The 21,596-nt window shown below is 48.9% G+C and overlaps 1 protein-coding gene across 11 annotated transcripts in view; it reads right to left on the reverse strand.

The window, feature by feature from the left end:
* The window catches only part of USP22 (ubiquitin specific peptidase 22), a 1,065,482-nt gene extending 1,044,952 nt beyond the window's left edge, over positions 1 to 20,530 (reverse strand). For 4 of the 11 annotated variants that reach the window (XM_069645752.1, XM_069645751.1, XM_069645748.1 and 1 more), the window contains exon 1: positions 19,595 to 20,446. In XM_069645752.1, the coding sequence (XP_069501853.1) occupies positions 19,595 to 19,714 (120 nt within the window). In that variant the 5' untranslated portion in view covers positions 19,715 to 20,446. Of the gene's footprint in view, positions 1 to 5,304; positions 5,324 to 19,164; positions 19,267 to 19,594 lie in introns of those variants that run through there. The other 7 variants (XM_069645750.1, XM_069645745.1, XM_069645754.1 and 4 more) reach the window with 7 other exon arrangements.
* Between the last annotated feature and the right edge of the window lie 1,066 nt (positions 20,531 to 21,596).

Consider the following 21,596-nt stretch of genomic DNA (forward strand, 5'->3'; position numbering starts at 1 on the left):
CATGCAAATTGATACGAGCTGGGAAACAATTCCTATCAGTTGACAGTTGCCTGATCTTATCTAGAGCCCTCATCTTATCAAAACTTGATTATTTGTAATGCCCTATACATAGGGGCGAATAAACAAATCATCAATAGAACACAGGTGCTCCAAAATAATGCGCTTAGAGCAGCTCTAAGCATTCCAAGAAGAGAATACATATCAGAACTAAGAAGGAAACATAAATGGCTATCCACCCAAGAAAAATGTTTTAAAAAATATATATATAAAAAAAATCTTAAAACTGCTTCCCTCATCCACAAATGCTTAAACAAAAAAGCCCCTCGCTACTTAACAGAACAATTTGTCAGACAAACCTCAATCAGACCCCTAAGAACAGCCAACTTCAACTATCTTCAAGTGCCACGTTTCAAATGATCTACCATTGGAGGTTCCAGCTTCCCAGTTAGGTCAGCACAACTGTGGAACTCCTTACCACATACACTAAGATCAGACCAAACCATCAAATTCAGGCAGAATCTAATCAAATGGCTCATAGAAAAAGACAAGTAACATGTCCTTCCTACATATTTGCTTTGCTTGCATGCATCTCTGTATCCTCCAATGTACTCTAGATAAAAGTTATGATAGTTACCTAGTATGTTTATGCTTGCTATCTACGATTTGATGTAGAGACATGTATGTCCACCATACCTGCTCTGATCCTCAACCTTTGTAACTGAGGAAAACTGTTTAATTATGCTCTGCAACCTTGGTAATTAAGCTGTACGACCCACAAGAGCTGACGGGATGGACCCAACAAGCCGCCTGCTTGATTGGAAATGCGAACTGTGCCATCTCAGGGCAACGGCTAAATTCCATCCTTGTGAAAATAAACCCAAAGTTGGGGGAACTGGCTTCAGCTGAAGCAGTGGTGAAAGGGGGTCTGTTCGGAGACACCTTCGTCAAGGAAACGGCCAAATTTGTTCACAGTTCGCAGCCCTGGATAAGACACATGCTTTGCTCAAGAAGGTCTTTGCCCCAAAGGTTTCTGGGCAGGCTGGCAGAGGACAAGGCCAGCCATGGAGGCAGACAGAGGCCTTATCACAGAGGCCCCTGGCGGACCCAGGAGGTTAGAAGGCCCAATTCCTTCTTCCACACGCAGGGAAGAGGTAGGGGCAGAGGATGGAGAGGCACCCAGCTCTTTAGAGCTGGGTGATCGAGTTTTAGAAATATAGATATATTTTCAAAATCGATATAAGAGACAATATATATGCACTTTGTTATGATCAATGTGTTATAAATAAAAGGTGTTTGGGAAATCTCATGAGTAGTTTGTGGCTTACAACTGAGCATTATACATAATGAAAATAAAATAATGCAATAGCACTATTCAGCCCAAAAATATCAAGCTATGACTTTGAATCCATATCGCCCAGCCCTAGCACACTCCCATTCCAAGTGCAGGCCTCCCCATACCAGCGATAGGCGGCAGACTAGCAACGCAATTAGAGAAGTGTCAAAAGATTACCAGGGACGATTGGGTGCTAGGGACAGTGCAAGGCTTCCAGAGTTTTACCAAGAGCCCAGGCAAGACACTCAGACCGGTTTACCCATCAGAACAAGACCAGGTCCTCATGGAAAAAGAAGGCAGCAGAGATTTTGACGCAAGGAGCGATAAGACCAGCCGATCACAGAACACCTGGTTTCGTGAAAAACCTCTTCCTGGGGAAAAGGCAGCAACAAAAAAATAAAAATATATATAAAAACAAAAAATTTAAAAAAAAGTCTGCCCAGTCATCAACCTCAATGCCTTGTTTTTCGGGATTTCAAGATGGGGGGCATTCATCTATTAAAAGACATTCTGCAGCAAGGCGATTGGCTAGCCTGCACAGACATGCGAGACGCCCACCTACTGGTGCCCATTCATGAGCCTCATTGGTGGTGCCTGCAGTTCCTCTGGGGAGGTGCTGAAGTTGCTCAAGAAAGGTATCCAGCTAATCATATATCGCAACAACATGTGCCTGATGGCAGAGGACGCACAGCTCCTGCAGGTGTCGGAAGTGACAGGATTTGTGGTGAATTGGGAGAAATCCAAGTTCATTCCCAAACAGAAGATGCAATTTTTGGCTTTCATCTTAGACTCTGTGCAGGGGACCCCTAGCTTGCGGTTGCAGAAAGTAAACATCAGGAAAGCGATGCTAGTCAAGGACCCGATATCCCTGAGAGCCAACAAAGATAGGGGGTAGCTGGCAATCTTTACGGGACCACGAGATTATGGGGCCCTGGAGCTCCCAAAAATACAATATCTCAGGGAGGGATTGTCCTATAAACATAAGGTTCCTCTGTCGCAGGAAGCAAGCCCAGAGCTGTCCTGGTGGATCCAGCACATGGAGGTTTGGAACAGGAGGGCCATTTTTGACTTTCTCCCAGACCTGGCGATCAAGTCGGACACCAGTCGCAGAGAGACTGCAGAGCCCGCTGCCGAAGATCTGAACCCATGGGGGCGGGGCACTGGTCCCCCTTGCAGAGCAGTTTATATTTAAACTGCCTAGAGCTTCTAGCTGGATCTTTTGAGATCAGGAGCCTGACCCAGGACAGAGTGTAGAGCTGCATTCTCCTAAAGATGGACAATGCATCAGCTGTGCGCTATATCAACCGACTAGGAGGGACGAGGTCCAGAGTACTAGTAGAGTTAGCCAAAGAGTTCTGGCATCTCTGCCTAGACAAGGGTCACAGCATCACCATGTAGTACCTGCCTGGGCATGCCAAGCAAGTGGTGAATTGAAGCTCTCTCTACCTCAGAGACTCCAGTAATTGGAAAGGACGGTTTTCATCAATTTGATGCACCTCAATGTGCGACAGACCTCTTCACCGCCAGGATTAACCCATACCTACCGCGGTTTTTCAGCTGGTATTCGGATGCCTTTCTAAAGCGTGGGGGACCCGGTATGGTGTATGCATCCCCCCCAGCCCCCTTCACAATTATCGTCAGAACGCTGGCATGTGGGAGGCAGCAACAAGCTAGGCAGGTTCTTGTGACCCCAGCATGGAAGAGTCCGCGTGGTTCCTTTATCTCCTGGAAATGGCCTGTGGCTTCAGGACCGGACAGAGATTCTCCAAAAACTGAGAGGGATCCTGTACCCGATGTTCCATCAGGGGGCTCTCAGACTTTTTTCAAGGGTACCTGAAGAAAGCCAGACCTTTCGGGAGACACTGAACAATTCATCTGAGTTTTCTGCCTGCCAAAGAGCACTAAGCCCCACAGAGCAGCCTGGGCCAAGTGATGCAGATGGTTTTTGGCGAGGGAAGTGCATCCCGCTTCTGCGGATGTAATTCATGTCATCAATTTCCTGGCAGCACAAGTCAAAGCGTACCGGACAGCAAATGCTTACAGGCCACAAGTCGGTAATGCGTGCTCGCCCATCGGTGCACCCAATAGCCAGACTGCTCAGAGGAGTGAAAGCCATTTGTCCACCGAGACCGAAGCTTTCCCGTTTGTGGATGTGGTCCTGTGGTTTTTCTTAAGCTGGCCAGACAATTCTGATCTGTCAAGGAAGGCACTGGCAATACTATTTTGCCTTCTGGCATTTAAGAGGGTGTCCGAAGTAGGAGCCCTAGAGATAGGCAAGTCAAAGAGGGGTGACATTACACATTACGAGAAGGACTAAGACACACATGACGTCAGTGTCCTTTTCTGCTTTTCGAGGCCACCCTAAGCGTTACCCAATCAGGGGTCTGAAAGTTCAAAGCGAGAACAGCACCCCTCAGACTGGCAGGAGAGAGCAGAGTTCACTGATTTGTATGCCCTCAGGGGCCCAGGGGCCCAGTGGGTCAAATGAGCTATGCAACAAGCAGACAGATGTGGACTGCATTGTTCCACATTTGGCCTGGGGCACTATGGCCTCTAAGGCTTTGCCAGCAGACCTCACCTACAAGATATCATGAAAGAAGTGGACTGGTCAAGCGAGTCCACGTTTAAGACCTTTTAAGCCAATTGATCAAGTCGCCTTGGTGGTGGCAAGTACGTTTTGAATAAGCGTAATACGAGCCTGTGGGTCTCGACATAGAATATAGATTTTCCATACTATCGTTCAGGAAAGTCATACAAAGAAGTGAAGTATTATCCCACCCTTGCAATCGCTTGATAACTAGAGGAAGCAAGCATAGGCGAGGCTAGGCGCCACGCCAGTAGGTCAGAGGCAATCAACAAGGGTAGTACATCACTAGGGCGGGTAGCTTTGCGATTGCCCGTCTAGCAGGTTAAGAAGTTCTGGAGACTTATCCATTTCCTCCGGGTGCAGCGGCAAGGCCAGGGGGCTCCTGAGACCATAAGCGGAGCATCAGATTACACAAAATAATAGCAAGATAAGTAGAGTCGGGCCACGTTGGTCGTCGTTGGTTCTGGGTTGTCCCATTCTACCACCATTTGGACATTAAGGTTACGGAAAACTGAAGGGAGCAGCAAAAGAAAGGAAGGTCAGAGGCAGAATCTGGGATTTATAGCAAGGCATAAAATAAGCGGGTTGTATAGTAATTTGCTATGCAATTCTGTAGGTTTGCTAATCAAATGGGCACTTGTGAAGCAAAGTTAGCTTTTTAAGTTGCCCTCTTCAGTTAAAGCACTGCTCACCGTGCAGTCCTCTTGTCGTTGGTGCTCTCTTCAGTCTCTTTTCCTTGTTCACAAGTGCTAATTGAGAGAAAGTGCAGTAGTAATCATCTCCTCCACTTGTAAGTGCCAAAGGCATGTGTGGGAGTGCTAGGAAAGAATGTCTATTTTTCAAATAACTGCAAACCAGAAGTAATCCGGATGATACTTTTATTAAGCTTTCAATATCCTGTCTGGCAAAGACCACTATGTATCAAATTTTTTTAAAAGACAATCGTGCAATTCCATTCCTAAAATGTAAGTTGTTATATAATGCATAGTTACAGTATTGACACAGCATCGTCTCCAGTAAAGTTTAGGTTAGTGTTCTTCATTTCATAGTGTTGACTATAATTCATTTTGTTGGGGAAGATGCATATTGACGAGTTTACAATTCTGAAAATACACACTCACATGATCAAATTGTTTTGATGGCAAACCTAGTTTGGTAAACTGCAGGTTGCATACATCTTGCGCTCCCATGAGCGAACCCATACTCCTTGACATTCTATATAATAACCCTGTTGCTTTATACCAGGTACCACGAAAGTGAGATTACCACAAACTACAATATTCCACCTAGTTTGCCCAGTTATCTGCCTGCTATGCAATCCACTCTGCTTAGTCTCTTTCTAGCCTCTTGCATAATGAATACACAAAGCGAACTAGATACTTACGAAAAGCAGTGATCAATAGTTCCATCCAGTCTGTACATCTCCAGATCCACTGCAATACCAAACACTGTAGTTGGCCTCACAAGCTCACTTTGCTTTACGATTACATTATATATTGCAACCTGTAGGAGACAGTTGGCCAAACTGTTTTTAGTGTCTTTTTTATCTTATGTATGTGTGTGTCCATTCATGCAGCCAACCTTTTACAGACACTCATCTCTGGCTCGCAAAGTCTTTTCGCCCACTTGCATAGTCAAGTAGATTTTATGAAGGGCGAGTAGCATTTGCAAGAGATGTTTGAAACATTTAACATTTACTTTGTTTGCAGTAAATGTCAAAAGTTTCACTGTGCATGGCGGCCTCTGGGTGGCAGCAGTGTTCCAAACATAAAGCGGGTTTGTAGCGACATGCACCATTTTACAGAAATCACATTTTAAATGCGTTGTCCTCCGTTGCTATGGTTAAGAGTGCATCTCTCTTAGGTTGAATAAGTAGACTAAGTTACCTGACATGCAGGTCTAGCTGAAGAATTTGCAAGGCCCGACTCCTCTCACTAATGTCTTATTTCATCGGTATGCAAAACTGCTGTACTGTTGCTCATTTCATGTCTTGGGTACAAATCGCTTCTGGTGACATTAACAATATTAGTACAAAATTGCTAATCAAATAGGTCCGTTTAGCAAACAATTAACTAACTGCTAATCAATTTTTGAAAACAAATGGGTATTCGCCTCCTGATTGTGGACAGCATCAAGTGAGGTTGCTTCAGGAGCAGTCACGTTTTTGAGGCAATTGTACTTCTTGTTTGCGTTTTCTTGGTTTTTACTTTTATGTATATTTGCTGCTCAAGTTGCAAAGAGAGAAAGCATAATTTGCCTCTGTGTCTTTAATAAAATCAGGACTTTCCTGCATCAGTAGAGTTACACTTGTCCTTACTTCCGGTGGATCGTAGGCCTCCAGAGATGCGGTTTCTCAGTGGGGTAGCTTGGAGACTCCAGAGTGACAGCCTTGTATATGGTGCAGCAGGATTTGAAGAGGATACGGACTTGCAGCAGGAGCCAGTTCGGTGGGGGTCAGGGTGATGTGGTTGAATTTGCGTAGTTCTTTCATGGATTGTGCTGCACATGCAGGATATATCACAGAGGTGCCAGGGTAGTTGTCGGAAAGGCCTTCCAAAAGGGATTTGCCACTTTCCAAGCGGGAGAGGGCCAAGACTTGGACAGAAGATCTGAAGTTTTTTCAGGGACGCCAGAGAGCCAGCTCTGGATGCCAAGGTGCTGTGGGTTAGGAGTAGGCATTCAGTCTTGGAGGCGTTTGAGCTTCCGGTAAGTACTAGACCTCAACGACTAGATCAGTGAGAGGCAGGCCTGGGGATGTCCTTGATGGAGGATATCTTGGGGCAGACCAGAGTAGTGATGGATGTTAATATTGTGGTGAGAGGAGGGTTACATGTAAACATCAAGGATCGCGGGAGATAGGACGGATCCTTGTGGGACTCCCCACAAGTGATGGGTAGAGTTGGGGCTCTGGGCGAACACATTTGTATAAACTGGTAGTGAATAGCAAGGTATGATCTTAACCAGTTGAGGACAATCTCGCTGATCCCCATGCAGCGATGTAGATTGTTGTGTTAAATGCTGCTCAGAGGTCAAGGATAACCAGGGGGCAAGGATGGGCATCATCAAGGATTTTAAAAGGACATGGTTGATCACCTTGATGGTAGCTGTTTGTGCTGCACCTGGGTCTAAAACCAGACTGATAGGACTGAAGGAGGTTGTTGGCTTCAATGTGTTGGAAGAGTTACATAGATAGTGCTTTCTCAAGGATTGTACCTAGGAAGTGAACATGGGAGAGTGATAGAACGGTAGTGGCGGAGGTTGCCAGGGTTCACTGTTGGTTTCTTGAGAAGGAGGATGTGTTCCATCTTGAGGGTTATATGGAGGGTGCCTTGAGCTAGGGAGCCGTTAATGGTTGTCAGGTAAGGGAGGAGTGCTTCAGTAGGTAGGTTCTTGAATACAGAAGTAGGGAGGAAGTCGCCCATCTGTGATGCTCCCTTGAGGGCATGTAGGGTGGCAGCAAGGACGAGAAGGACCGCCGAGTACCCCAGGCAAACACCCGAACTGCATGAGCCATCAGTCAGCCCTGCCCCTGTAGAGGTGATATGGTGGGGTGGGGACAAAGGGGGGAGAGGGACCAGGAACTATGATCCTTTGGCAAACTGTAGCCCGCCCACCCTGAGACATGGAGGCACACAATGTGTAGGCCTGCAGCCTTGTGACAGCATGACCCCACAGAGCCCCTTGCCATGGCCAGCCCGAAATCAATACAGTCTGACTGAAGGTCCACTTTTGCCGCTGGCCCAACGGTAACTAAAACCCAGCTGGGGAGACATGAGCCTCGAAGACAAGAACGAAATGGAATACGAGTCCAGCAGGTTTCCGCTGGGAAAGCCGTCTGGAGGCGAGCAAACGAAATAGGCCACAATCCCAAGAATCCAAATCCTCCCCTCTAAGATCCAGTGAATGGGGTAGGTCATGGAATGTTTTGGTAGGAATTAGTTGAAAAAATATCTCGGGGAGGAGCAGGTTGCGTTGTCAAGTATAGACTGGAACGAGAAGATGGCTTGGGGGTAATTTACCTTGTCTACTGCCCCAAAACTGCAATTGCTTCCTTGGTATGAAAGAGAAACACTGATTAAGTGTCCATTTTCTAGGCCGAAATGCCCCTTTATCCAATGAAGAAATTTAACATTATTGTGTTCATTCTACCATGGTGCCATACACATTTATTTTTTGTAATCAATGTGTCCAAAGCAGGACGCGATAACAAAAATGCTGACTGAAATCGAAATTGCGAGTTCAATATTAGGCTTTTTTTAACACGATATAGATACAAGAATACAGGCACTAAAGTGTTCGTAATATACCATCTATAGTTTCAACAGTTACCAAAATCCCCATGTCAACTACACTGGAAGCACTGTGTATTCAATAAAAAGTATGCGACGAGCATTAAAACAACAAGGTAACAAAAGCAGTAACGCGGTTTTAAAGCTTCTTGATTGCAAAAATATGTTCTATACAACACACGTTATACATAGTAGTTCACTGTATAGAATTGTTGTAACTCGATCCATAATGATGTAAAAAAAAAAATGCACACCTATTAACGGTATTTCAAGTCAAACACATCGCCCCGATCTAATATCTCCGATACACACACACGTTAATCCGTATAATGGGGGAAAAACAGCGCCGATTCTTTTTCCCATACAGGTAAACCTCCCCAACCTTCCCTTTCTGCAACGTATACGTGATCACTTCTGCAGCACGTAACAATGAGAAACCATCACAAGAAATAAACAATACAGCTCTCAATGTACATTTTTTCTCCCCAATACAGAACAATGCACGTCAGACACGGTCTCCGAGTGGGTCATTTTGCCAACTGTCTGCCAGATCTTAATTATGCAGCGACCGATGACAGAGCGAGTTGAGCATCCCGGCCCATAGAAATGCTCCCCCACCCAGAAGCATCGCCGCTGCTAGCGACCGCCCCTCGCACGGACACTCCCACACATGCTACTTTCAGGGCTTTGTTGGCAATTGCCTAATTCCGGGAACCTCGTCGTCATAAGCCTGGAAGTGTTTTTGTGCTGGGGAGTGGCATGCGGGTGACACGGATGGATGACAAGTGTGACAAGACAGGCAATACGGAATGTCAGTTGCAGAAATGAGGAGACTGACGACCATGATGTGAGGTGGAAAAAACTTTGGCCACAAGCTTTATTTTAGTACAAGCCATGGTGCAAAAGAAAAACCAGCCATAACATCACATAAGGATAACAATACTATATTTTGGGGACAGAGGGAACAGGTGAGCGGGGGGCCCTAATCCCAATTAGGGGCCCGCTCGAGGCTGATCCCCGCCGCCATTCATATGAAAGCTTGTGACAATTGTTTGGCCACAGCGTGTGAGCTGTGACATGTTCATAATTGCTTGTCTTTGGAGCAGGTTCATCCTGCTTTCTCTTGTCCTTTCCAAGTGAGGTGGGTAGGTGTGCGCTTGTGTGCCTTTTACTGATGTCCAACCTGACCAGGTTTAGCACTTGCGCCCTCTCTTGCTCACAGGGTGATTTTCGCTGAAGTTATGGCTCTTGATCCGTATTTCTTGATAAAACAAAACCCCGCATTGTGAAGCCATTCACCTTATCCTCCGCGGGATGTGTTCTTGGAGCCATTTTGATTTTTTGGTCATGTGTTTTGTACTTTTCCACGGATGGAGGCGTTTTAGCCTCTTGGTCCACTCTTTGGAGATGAATTTGGCACTTTCTCCACACATGATCCACTTGAGTTTTTGAAGCCCCCACGCTCCGTTTGCGGGCTAGTTGTTTCCTCGGGGGTGGGTTCTAGGAGCCTTACTAGGGTCTTCCCTGCTCCAGATCCACTTGTGCTACGAGACCCCTTCTGCGCATTAGGCTGCTTGTTTTACAGCCGGGGTGGGTTTAACGAGCCTTACTGGGTTTTTTCCCTGCTCCCAATCCACTTGCATTGTGAGACCCCTCAGCGCTTAAAGCTGCTTGTTTTTACAGCCGGGGTGGGTTTAAAGAGCCTTACTGGGTTTTTTCCCTGCTCCCAATCCACTTGCATTGTGAGACCCCTCAGCGCTTAAAGCTGCTTGTTTTTACAGCCGGGGTGGGTTCAAAGAGCCTTACTAGGTTTTTACCCTGCTCCCGATCCACTTGCCTTGTGAGACCCCCTCAGCGCTTAGCGCTGCTTGTTTTTAACAGCAGGGGTGGGTTCAAAGAGCCTTACTGGGTTTTTACCCAGCTCCCGATCCACTTGCATTATGAAACCCCCTCAGCACTTGAAGCTGCTTGTTTTTACAGCCGGGGTGGGTTCAAAGAGCCTTACTAGGTTTTTACCCTGCTCCCGATCCACTTGCCTTGTGAGACCCCCTCAGCGCTTAGCGCTGCTTGTTTTTACAGCAGGGGTGGGTTCAAAGAGCCTTACTGGGTTTTTACCCAGCTCCCGATCCACTTGCATTATGAAACCCCCTCAGCGCTTGAAGCTGCTTGTTTTTACAGCCGGGGTGGGTTCAAAGAGCCTTACTAGGTTTTTACCCTGCTCCTGATCCACTTGCGTTGTGAGACCCCCTCAGCGCTTAAGGCTGCCTGTTTTTACAGCTGGAATGGGTTCAAAAGGAGAGCCTTACTAGAATGTTCCTTGCTCCCGATCCACTTGTGTTGTGAGACCCCTTCAGTGCTTGTGTTGTACTAATTTGCTGCTGGGGTGGGTTCTAAGGGCTTAGCTGGGAACTTCCCCCGCCCACGATCCACTTGCGTACCCCAGTGCGCTTATCTTGCATAAACAAAATTGTGAGGGGGTGGGTTCCGGAGCCTTACTAGGAACTTACCCTGCTCCTGATCCACTTGTGGTGAGACCCCCCCTTCTGCATGCATGGAGGTGGATACTTGAGGCTTACTAGTACATGTTTCTGCTCAAGTTCCTCTCTCCTTTTCACTTTTGTTATACCCCTAGGGCTCCCATCTGTATTGATGTTCTCTGGTGGATTCTGAGCGCCTGGGTCTTCTATAACTGTATTTTCCTGGAATATTAACTAATAGACAAAAAGACCCCCCGGTATTTTAAGAAGGCCCTTCTTGGAGTTTAATTTTTATGATTATTTTTTGAAGTGAGGCGTTTTAGCCTCCCCTGATGCTATGATTGTGTTCCATTTTCTACCTGGCCCTCGCTATAGCTTTTCCTTACGGTTATTTGTAGGGTGGGAGGGATGGTTTTTTAGACCTGCAGCCGTCCTGCTGCTGTTCGTGGCTGACGGGGAGGAAGCATGAGAAGGGCCACCTTGCCCCCGCCAGATAAAGGCAAAATTCGGCCTGGGGGCAAGGCGGCCCCTTCTTTGAACTTCAAAAGGCCCCCGCTCAGCATCCGCAGGATGGGAAGGGGGGGCCTTTGAAGTATGGAGGGCGAGGTGACAGGGGGCAGCGACTGCCGGTTGTCACCTGCCCCTCTCACCTCACCCTCCTGTCTTGGAGACGCGCTGTCTGGGTTCCCATTGTAAAGGGACCCAGCAGCCCGACCCCACCATGTGCATGCTAAGTGGGGCAGCGCCAAAAGGCACTGCCCCACCGGACTTAGCACAAACCCCCCACCTCCCAGCTTACGGCCCCGGGCCTCCCATCCGGGTGGGCCCGGGTGTATAAGCCTGGAAGTGTTTTTGTGCTGGGGAGTGGCATGCGGGTGACACGGATGGATGACAAGTGTGACAAGACAGGCAATACGGAATGTCAGTTGCAGAAATGAGGAGACTGACGACCATGATGTGAGGTGGAAAAAACTTTGGCCACAAGCTTTATTTTAGTACAAGCCATGGTGCAAAAGAAAAACCAGCCATAACATCACATAAGGATAACAATACTATATTTTGGGGACAGAGGGAACAGGTGAGCGGGGGGCCCTAATCCCAATTAGGGGCCCGCTCGAGGCTGATCCCCGCCGCCACCCTGAGGGGATGCTGACCGGCGTCTCCCAGGTCCCCCCAAAATAAGAGCTTATGAATTAAGTACAGCCTCTGGCTGCCAGGGACCAGAAAATATTCCTGGTGAAATGTCCATACCTTCAATGGACAGGTGAACCCTGTCATTGCAGAACATGGCCTGGTTGTGTACCGAGATCCCATGTTTAATAAATTTGAGGCCTGATAAAAAAGGCAGAAATTGGCCACGGCTTTGTTCAGTTTGCGCTTAGAAATCTCCATGGCTTTGCTGCACTCTGCCTCATGCCACTGTTGGCGAGGGATGATTTCTGACCTCTTCACTTCTGTTCGAAGTCTTAGCATGCGTGCCAGGGATCTGAGGGAGGTGCCGATTTGAGCCAGAAAAAACGTCCTGCCCAGCTGAGGCAAGTCATTGCCCCCGAAATGGGTGGATGATGAGGAGATAATCAGTGGGGGGGAGGGAGGCAGATAATATTAAATCAAGTATTTCCTGATGTATCTTTTGTAAGCCCCCGATTCCAACCCCCACTCCCTTTTATGGCTTTCTCTTGCAACCCCCCCATCCAGGCTGAAGTGGCTGCTCCTTTCCTGAAGGAGTGGGATCCAAACTCAGTAGGATTCCATCCTATAGCTATTATAGTCTTCCTGAGGACAGACCTCACCTGGAATCTACTGAGGGCAGACCCAATTTTGTGTGTGAATAATTGCCCCCCCCCCCGGCTGGGGCGCTTGTTCGTGAAGGCCCTGGTGCTGCAGATAGGGCAATATTCTGTTTCCTCAATGCGGTACAGGTTGATTATCCTCCCTTTTCCTAATTGGTCAGTTTTGGGCCTACACAGTTTCACAGCCCTACCTCTGATCCTGTGTTTTTGAAGGCTATCTCGCTGATCCTGAACGCCCCAGAGTAGTTGAGTGTGAAGGCAGCTCTAAATAGAGAGCTCTCGTAGGCATTGTTGCATACTGCAGGGAGGGTGTCTAGCAGAATTTTGTAATTTAGCAAAATTGAGGGGGCGCCTGGTGTCTGTCTTGACCCCTTCCATTTTGGACCAACCGTTGAGAGCATATCTGGTTAGTGCGCCGTGGGTGGGGTCGGGTGCCACCGCTAATCTAGTGTAATATGAAACTGCTGCCAGATGGGAGAGCTGTGACCGGCTGGCTGGCGGGGGTTGCCTTCGATGTGTCCATGGTGGCCCAAACCTCTTCTGGAACTGCTGTCCTCCTGGCTTCTGCCTGTGGGTTTAGTGCCTTGCAAGTGGAGAACTGAAAAAACGGGACAGAGCGTCAGCGGCCTTATTATCTTTGCCTGCAATGTGCCGCCCAATTATTACCATGTTATTTTCCAGGGTGACTTTTTGTCATTTCTCTCAACACTTTTAGCACCAGAGGGCAGGAGGCAGCACCCTTGTTTAACATGTGTACAACCGCCATGTTGTCTGACCGTGTGACCAGTTCTGTGCTGGCCAACAAGTCCCCCCTTAAATAGAGTGCCATCCATTATGGGGAATATCTCTAGCAGTGTGATGTTCCTGGACCAGCCCCTCCTCTGCCAGCAGGGAGGCCAGTGCTCAGTGCACCACTTGTTACCAAAACATACCCCAAATCATTTGCTGCCAGCCGCATCTGTGAACAAGGACCTTTTGTCTGCTCCATTCATGGTTTTGCGCCATATCACCTGGCCATTAAAATTGTTAAGAAATGATTCCTATATGGCCATGTCTAGTGTTATGTCTTTGCCCAATCTGATGTGGTGGTGTGGCTTAGTAACCCACCCTCATTTTTAATTCCACGTTCCTGTTAAAGATCCGGCATAGGAACATGATTCTGGTAGCAAAATTGAGCTTCACAGCAAGGGACTGTATTTCCCGTAGCGTCGCCTATTCCCTGCCTGTCATCAACCTTATTGTCTTTAGAAGGTCCTCTATTTTGTCTTATGGGTAGGCAGCATTCCCTCTTGGAAGAGTCAATCTCTATGCCTAAGAATGACAGGGTGGTGGTGTGTCCTACCGTCTTCTCAGGCGCCAGTGGAACCCCTAATGCCTGCCTGGTTTCACTGAATAACTTAATGGATGCGCTGCATATGGGAGACCCTGCTGGACCAGTGAAGAAGAAATCATCTAGATAGTGTACCGTTCTGGCTCTAGGCGTGGCCTGTTGGAGTACCCTTTGTAGGAAAGAACTGAACTGTTCAAAGTAGGCACACGCGATGGCGCAGCCCATTGGGGGAGGGAGGGGGGGGGCGTTTATCAAAACAGAATTTGTTGTCAAAATGGAAACACAGCCACTGGTAGGTCTTCTTGTGCACAGGCGGCAGCCTGAATGCTGACTTAGTGTCGGCTTCCGCCATGAGAGCGTGTCTACCTGACAGTTTTACCAAGCCAACCGCATCCTGCACGCGGCTGTAAGATACAGTAGCCTCAGTGGCAAGGATGACAACATTGAAAGAGCTTCCAGGTGAGTGAGATAAATGGTGGATCGTCCTAAACTCCCCCTGCTGTTTCTTGGGCACAAGGGCCAGGGGGAAGCATAAAAAACTCAATGAAAGGAGGGTGTTGGAAGGGACCCTCAATCCTCCCTAGTATTGGCTCTTTACCAATTTATTCTCTTATTCTGTTGCCTAGGGAAGAGGCAGATTTTAGGTTTTTGGGTATAGTGGGAGATCCCTGGCCCTTGAATGGGATCTGAAATCCATCCTTGAAGCCCTGACCCAAGAATTATCTAGCTACAGGGTCAGGGTAGTTCTCTAACATTTTTATTAGTTGGTCCATTTTTTTGGTGAGGCCCCCATTTTATAACTAATACATGTTTTTACCCTCTGAGACTTTTGGGCTGGGCCTGGAAGGAGAGGCTTTTGTGCAGTCGTTGCTGCTGTGGTCACCATTGCATGTGCTGTATTGGTGCTTGTATCTGTACTCAGTGCCCTTGTTGCATGACCCTCTGTTGCAATACCGGCAGGTCCCCGGGGTGCTCCCTTTGCCCCCCGTGCTGCGGTTGCCAAACTGCCCTAATTCTGCCCCACTTTTTGCCCCCTTGGGGGCGGTCTTCGAAACGGGCGTTTGTTTTTGTTGGCATTTGCACTGTCTTGTTGTGACCTATGCTGGTTATGCTGCCTGTTTCTATCCCTTCTGTTGCTTTTGCTGCTCTTGGTCCTTATTATTCTGAGCACACTGAGCTGAGTTTTCTTTTAAGGCATGGGAAATATACAGTTTGGGGTCTTCCTCTTCCCAGCCTAGGTCAGGGAATCTCTGCATCTCCTTCCTGAACTCCCTGTCATAGTTCAGCCATGATTTCTGCCCAAAGGTATTGTGGATCTCTAGGATTCTATGGCGGTAGGCAATCAATGCGGTGCCCTCTTCTGGGAATTTTTTTAAGAGGATGGTTGACAGGATTTGAAAAGAGGCCTCCCAATTCTGAATATTCTTTTCCAGGGTGGGCCTCTTTTCTCTCGCTTTTTCTTCCTCTTTCTTATCCCTTTTTGAAATGCCAAAACCTAATTCTTCATATTCCAATAGGCAGAAAATGTCAATAAATTGCTTTTTCCATATCTTTCTCTTAATTTTCCGCTCAATGTGCCATGCAAAGGTCTTCTTTAGGCTTCTATTTACACTTTTGCCGGCCGTGCGCCTCCCATATTTAGTCATATGAGGGGTTGGAGACGGTACATCATGGCTAGGGCCAACCCATGCTTTGAGGTGGCCCTGGTCCTCCTCGCCCCCCGATTCCGACTCTGTGTCTGTGCTGTCACTCTAGCTGCTGGAGCTGCTCGAGTCATCCCTGTGCCTCTTTTTCCCAGCACCCGCACCCTTATGCCATTTTAAAAATTGTTCAAGCATAGGCCCCAAATCATTGCTTTTCACAGTACCTGATTTTGCTTTTCTTTTGGTGCCTGGGTGGGTGTCTGAAGAGGCAGGCATGCTGCGGACGTCAAGGCGCTGCTTCTTCCTAGCTGGCTGCTCCCTTTCTGCTGGCTCCTCCTCGCCATCGACCTCCTCTTCCAGGGCATCTGCGTCATCCTCATTAAGACTGGTGGATGCGAGCTCAGCCATTCTTTCCTGCACCACATCCATGCCATGAACGGCTTCCGCTGCTTTGGCCCATTCCAGGAGTAATGTGTCTTTCAGGGATAAGGCGTTGGCCATCTCTTGCCTGTTTGGGTCTCTGCGTGCTGGTTGGTAATGGGTTGTCCTAGTGTTTCCCAACTTGCTGTGTGGGTCAGGGTCCTCTGCCCCCCTTATTGTAGTTCTCGGGCGAGGTAAAATGCTGGGGCTCTGACTCAGTCTCCTTCTAGTGCAGGTCTGCAGATATGTGCGTCTGGGAATTCCGGCTGACCTCTGTGGAGAGAAATTAAAATTTTTTTTTTTTTTTTTTTGCCCAAATATAATTCCTGGGGCTCGAACCAATGCCCTTGTAAGCTTGAGACTGACGCTCTCCTTGCAGTGCTATGGAGGCTCTGCTGCTGCAAGCCTGCTCACTCATTGTGTTGTGCTCGAGGACCTGCCTTCTTTGGGCTCTGCTAGCTCCGTGTGCGGCCGTTCACTGCTGTGCAGACCTCCTCGAGCTCTTCGGAGCCTGCCTTCTTTGATTCCAGTGTCCTCACAGAGCCGGAGAGAAATTTAAAAATTGTTTGGCAAAATATAAATTCTAGCGCCCTCTCCGGGGCTTGAACCAATGTCCTTGTACGCCTGAGACTGATGCTCTCCTTGCCGTGCTATGGAGGCTCTGCTGCTGCAGCCCAGCTCACTCCTTGTGTTGTGCTCGAGGACCCGCCTTCTTTGGGCTCTGCGAGCTCCGTGTGCGGACTTTCACTGCCGTGCAGACCTCAGCGACCTGCCTTTTTCGATTCCAGTGTCCTCACAGAGCCGGAGAGAAATTTAAAAATTGTTTGGCAAAATATAAATTCTAGCGCCCTCTCCGGGGCTTGAACCAGTGTCCTTGTACGCCTGAGACTGATGCTCTCCTTGCCGTGCTATGGAGGCTCTGCTGCTGCAGCCCAGCTCACTCCTTGTGTTGTGCTCGAGGACCCGCCTTCTTTGGGCTCTGCGAGCTCCGTGTGCGGACTTTCACTGCCGTGCAGACCTCAGCGACCTGCCTTTTTCGATTCCAGTGTCCGCCCAGAGCCGGAGAGAAATTTAAAACTTGTTCTGCCAAAAATTAATTTTTAGCACTCTCTCTGGGGCTCGAACCAATGTCCTTGTATGCCGGAGGCTGACGCTCTGCTTGCGGTGCTACAGGGGCTCTGCTGCTGCAAGCCTGCTCACTTCTTGTGTTGTGCTCGAGCTCCGTCTGTAGCTGCTCACTGCTGAGCCGACCTCTCCGGGCTCTAGATGTTCGAGATCCGTGAAATGCGAAGGCAAGGCGATCCTTTTCCCCGGACCTGCAGCCGTCCTGCTGCTGTTCGTGGCTGACGGGGAGGAAGCATGAGAAGGGCCACCTTGCCCCCGCCAGATAAAGGCAAAATTCGGCCTGGGGGCAAGGCGGCCCCTTCTTTGAACTTCAAAAGGCCCCCGCTCAGCATCCGCAGGATGGGAAGGGGGGGCCTTTGAAGTATGGAGGGCGAGGTGACAGGGGGCAGCGACTGCCGGTTGTCACCTGCCCCTCTCACCTCACCCTCCTGTCTTGGAGACGCGCTGTCTGGGTTCCCATTGTAAAGGGACCCAGCAGCCCGACCCCACCATGTGCATGCTAAGTGGGGCAGCGCCAAAAGGCACTGCCCCACCGGACTTAGCACAAACCCCCCACCTCCCAGCTTACGGCCCCGGGCCTCCCATCCGGGTGGGCCCGGGTGTATTCACCCCGGTCACGCAGGAGCAGGCACTGCAGACCCTTCCCTCGGGGACAGACAGGCGAGCTCTGTTTAACCTGTGCACTCACTGCTGGGCGGAGAGCGGTCGGGCTCAGGACACTGCGGCATTTATGGGCAACCCGTCTGGCCATGTTCCGAAATTGTGATTATAGGAGCCGCAGCACCCACGCTAGCAGGCGACGCCGCCCACCCCTTAAACATATTTATCGACGGCGACGCCGCCCACCCCTTAAACATATTTATCGACGCATGTTATCTTATTGACATCACACGGACAAGTAAACATATACAAAAATAAAATAACCAATCGTCTCCAAATGCGCCCTGCACGGTAACGTCCCTCTTTCGTCAACCAAAACACTGAGGTTGGGGAACGCAAAATGCACTTGTCCTCATGGCCGTCCTTTCTCGCATGAGATGGAGGGGGGGGCGGTGATCCATTAATCATGACAAGCTGCTAGCCAGAAAACCCAAGCAGTCAGCTGATACGACAGTAACAATCACAAAAATAAAGAATATGGCCACAAGGTGTGTGGAGGAGGACTCGCGTGTCGAAATAGCGGGCGACGTACAATCTTCACTTAGCAACACCCGCTCCGCAAAAAAAAAAGCGAGCCTGGAAATTGATTTGCGTGGACTGTTATATCAGACATAATTAAGATCCATACCTGATACGGAAGAGCCCTCGCAACCATGTAGATGCCAACAATGTAACTGTACGACGCAATGCGGGGGCCCACCTCCAGGACAAAAAGTACAATAACCAAGAGATGCGTTGATGCCCAATCTGCACTCACCGAGTGCGCCGCGATTACCCTTCGGCCTCATGGCACTGTTTGTCAAGCCATCTAGAACGACCTTAATATTTATACATTTGGATTTGGTAGGGGCAGGTTTTAATGGACGTGACAGGCGCACACCCTAAATGATTTGCGCCCGTCTGGTGGCGCGGTGGATGCTTATCAAAACTGTTTACCAGTTCCCACATCCGTAGGCGTATTAGCGTGCCATGTACAGATTCTCACAAACAGATGCGGACTAGCGTTTGTGTCACTCTAACACACCCACCCCAAGAACCGGCACTGCTGCCTTGATCATGGCTGTATGTTCTATATGCTGCGAGGGCCCCTCTCAATGTGGTATATGTCTTGCGCGGCTGCATTAGTCGATTCGCCTCTATGTGCAGTGGGCATTTGTCTTACTGCAGCAGTGTCACCTTGTGCATCATACGTACTGTTGGAATCAGTCTACCATGCACCGAAGGGCAATCGATGATATTCCTCTAAACACGCACGGCTAATACACACGTATGCAGCATCTCGGTCGACTGCTGAATGTACGAGCAAGCCATTTACCATCTCTGCCACTTGTAGGTAACACTGAAAGCCACTCCTCGTTTTATCGTACTTGCGGCAGCCCTAAATATTGCTTCAGAAGTGATAGATAATCGTTGTTGAGCACGATTCTCTCACGACTATTGTTCAGCAGATGCACCGCCGGCCACCCTTTTGAATGCAAACACAAACCCTTTCTCTCACAAAATGTACCTCCTTCCCGTTACTCAATGCAATTGGAGAGTCTGCATCTTGGGCATGCTAGTGACACAGCCGCGCACTGCCGCCAATGAGAGGTTTTGGTGCAACCATGTTTCCGTCAAGGTGCTACCCCGTGGGTGTGCCTCTGCCGCCCCCCTCCCCCTCCTATTCTGTGTATTGTACGAGGGTGTGTTCATCAGTGGGTGTGTTCCGCACCCCCTCCCCGAGCTCAACATGCGGAGGACCTCTGTCCCAGGCATGCTGCATCACCCTCCTCTTCGGCCCGGCCCCCTCTCTCCACCCCCTGGGATGTTGAACTCTCCTCCCTCCGCTGCAATCCCTTTCTCTCTCTGTTGCCCGGAGAAGTGAAGCAATGCCGGCGGACCAGACATGATTTGGGTGCGGGGGAGTCCCATACAGAGGGAGCGCCTTGAATGCCCACCTTGCGTTTCCTGGTCTCGGGGGTGCCGCTCCACACGAAGCACTGGTAGATGACTCGCAGGTTCTGCTTCCAGTTTTCCACCTTAAAGCTGTTCACATGCGAGCAGCCGGCCGGACTCATGACAGAAGACACATCAATTCACATGGGTTGGGGGGGGCGTCCTGGATGGAGGGGCAATACTGTAGTCTGATATGAGTAGAGGGACTGACAGTTTGCACAGGGGTGTCTGGACGTGGGCGGGGCTTCTTGGAGGAGGAAAGCAGTCTTGGAGGATGTCACTTGGTCAAAAATCCAGGTATTTCAAAGGGAGGGTCGTATATGGACGTGCTTTCTGCAGCAGTCTTTGGGGAGGGTACTCTGCAGTTTGATGTTCTGGGGATATGTCTAGAAAACAGTGGGTTGTTCTGAGCAGCCTCTGAAGAATAGACAGTGACCTATGCTCGAGCAGGAGGGAATGGGATGAGCAAAAGAGACGGTCTGAAGGGGTCAGTCTCTGGGGGGTTAGGGGGTGGGCCGGCCCCTCACACACACCGCGGATTCCCTTTACCTCCGCGGCCCGGCCCCCCTCTGCAGCAGCGCCCAGCAACCCATAGAGCAGCCGCTCCCCCTCCGTCACAGAACTGGGGAAACACAAAGCGCTGTCAGGTGAGGTAGGACCGGTGCTTCTCGCAGGGAGAGTCTTAATTCATTGATGGGCAGAGGGAAGGGTCCGGTCTGCGTTCACCACCTCTGGCTCAGCCGCTCTAGTCTCTCTCTGGCCAAGCCGCTCACTCTCTCCACCTCCTCTTGCACTACCTCACAGATTCTTTCATGCTCCTCCTCGACGAAATTCAACCGCGAGACATCAGCGGGCGGGGCAACCAAGACCTGCCCTCCTCCTCTAAAGGCCATTGGTGCAGGCGTGGGAAAAGAGGCAAGGCCTGGGGAAAATAGAAGGGCGGGTAGGCTGCAGACTATGCCAATAAAACAAAAGCGTGACGTGCGGAGAACACACAGTGAGAGAGCGGCGGCCATCTTTGATTGGAGTACTTTCAATATTAAGTGGTAGGAGACACTCGGGCATGTACCATATAGCCGTACCTTCCCTATTCAACAAAAAAGGTTGGCATTTGAGTGCTGATGCTTCTGTTTGAAATACAAATGGCCGTATTTATAGGGAACAGTTGCAATGGAAAACATTGTCCACATTTATTGTTTATGCATCCCTACATAAGTGACTGTTATATCTCCGGTTTTCGGAAGTGAGGGACAACACTTTGTAACTCTATAATAGGTTTACCATGCGAATGTAAGAAAACCATCACGCCAAGATGGCTGCTATGTTAAAGCATCGACCTCCAAAACATATGAACATTAAAATACTAGACTTTGAGTGTCAACATTGATTGAGAAAGATGGTTTCGGTTTTCTAAAAATCAGTCTACTCCTTGGTTCTGTAGGCCATCCTTTTCTGCATTCGGCTCGTAAAACATTGTCATTCTAACTTGAACTTGCGCTTTAACTATTCCGAGTATGGTTCGATACATGCGAGTACTTCTTATTTGTACGTGACTTTTAAATGAATGTGAACAATTGGACCGAATGTTTCTCTGAATCAGTGAGACAGTTTGAATCGTTATTTTACTGGACCTGCCGGCCTAAATCTTCAAGTTGAACACCTCTGAGCAATGCATTGATACATACAATTCTATAAATACTATAACAGAACCTTAGACTTTCTAGACATGTTATTTTAATATCCTGAAGCACTTGCCATGCAGTGGTGGTAGGTGTTCCGAAACAAGATGGCCGCTACCTGCTTTATCCACTTGTTTTAGCCATTACTTGTAGTCCTACTTTTATCTCTATGAGCGAGGCTTTCGGACTCCTGGGTTCATTTTTGCTTTCTTTATCCAGTCTTTCCATTGGTGGCTCTGAAAGAAGGTTAGGTCTGAAGACGCCTTTCCGCTACCATCCCACCCTCTCCTTGCTGCTAGCTTAATTGCCGCCCCACATGAAGGCA

Source organism: Ambystoma mexicanum, chromosome 2p (genome assembly GCF_040938575.1).
Source record: "Ambystoma mexicanum isolate Mex_15411 chromosome 2p, UKY_AmexF1_1, whole genome shotgun sequence".
NCBI lineage: Eukaryota > Metazoa > Chordata > Amphibia > Caudata > Ambystomatidae > Ambystoma > Ambystoma mexicanum.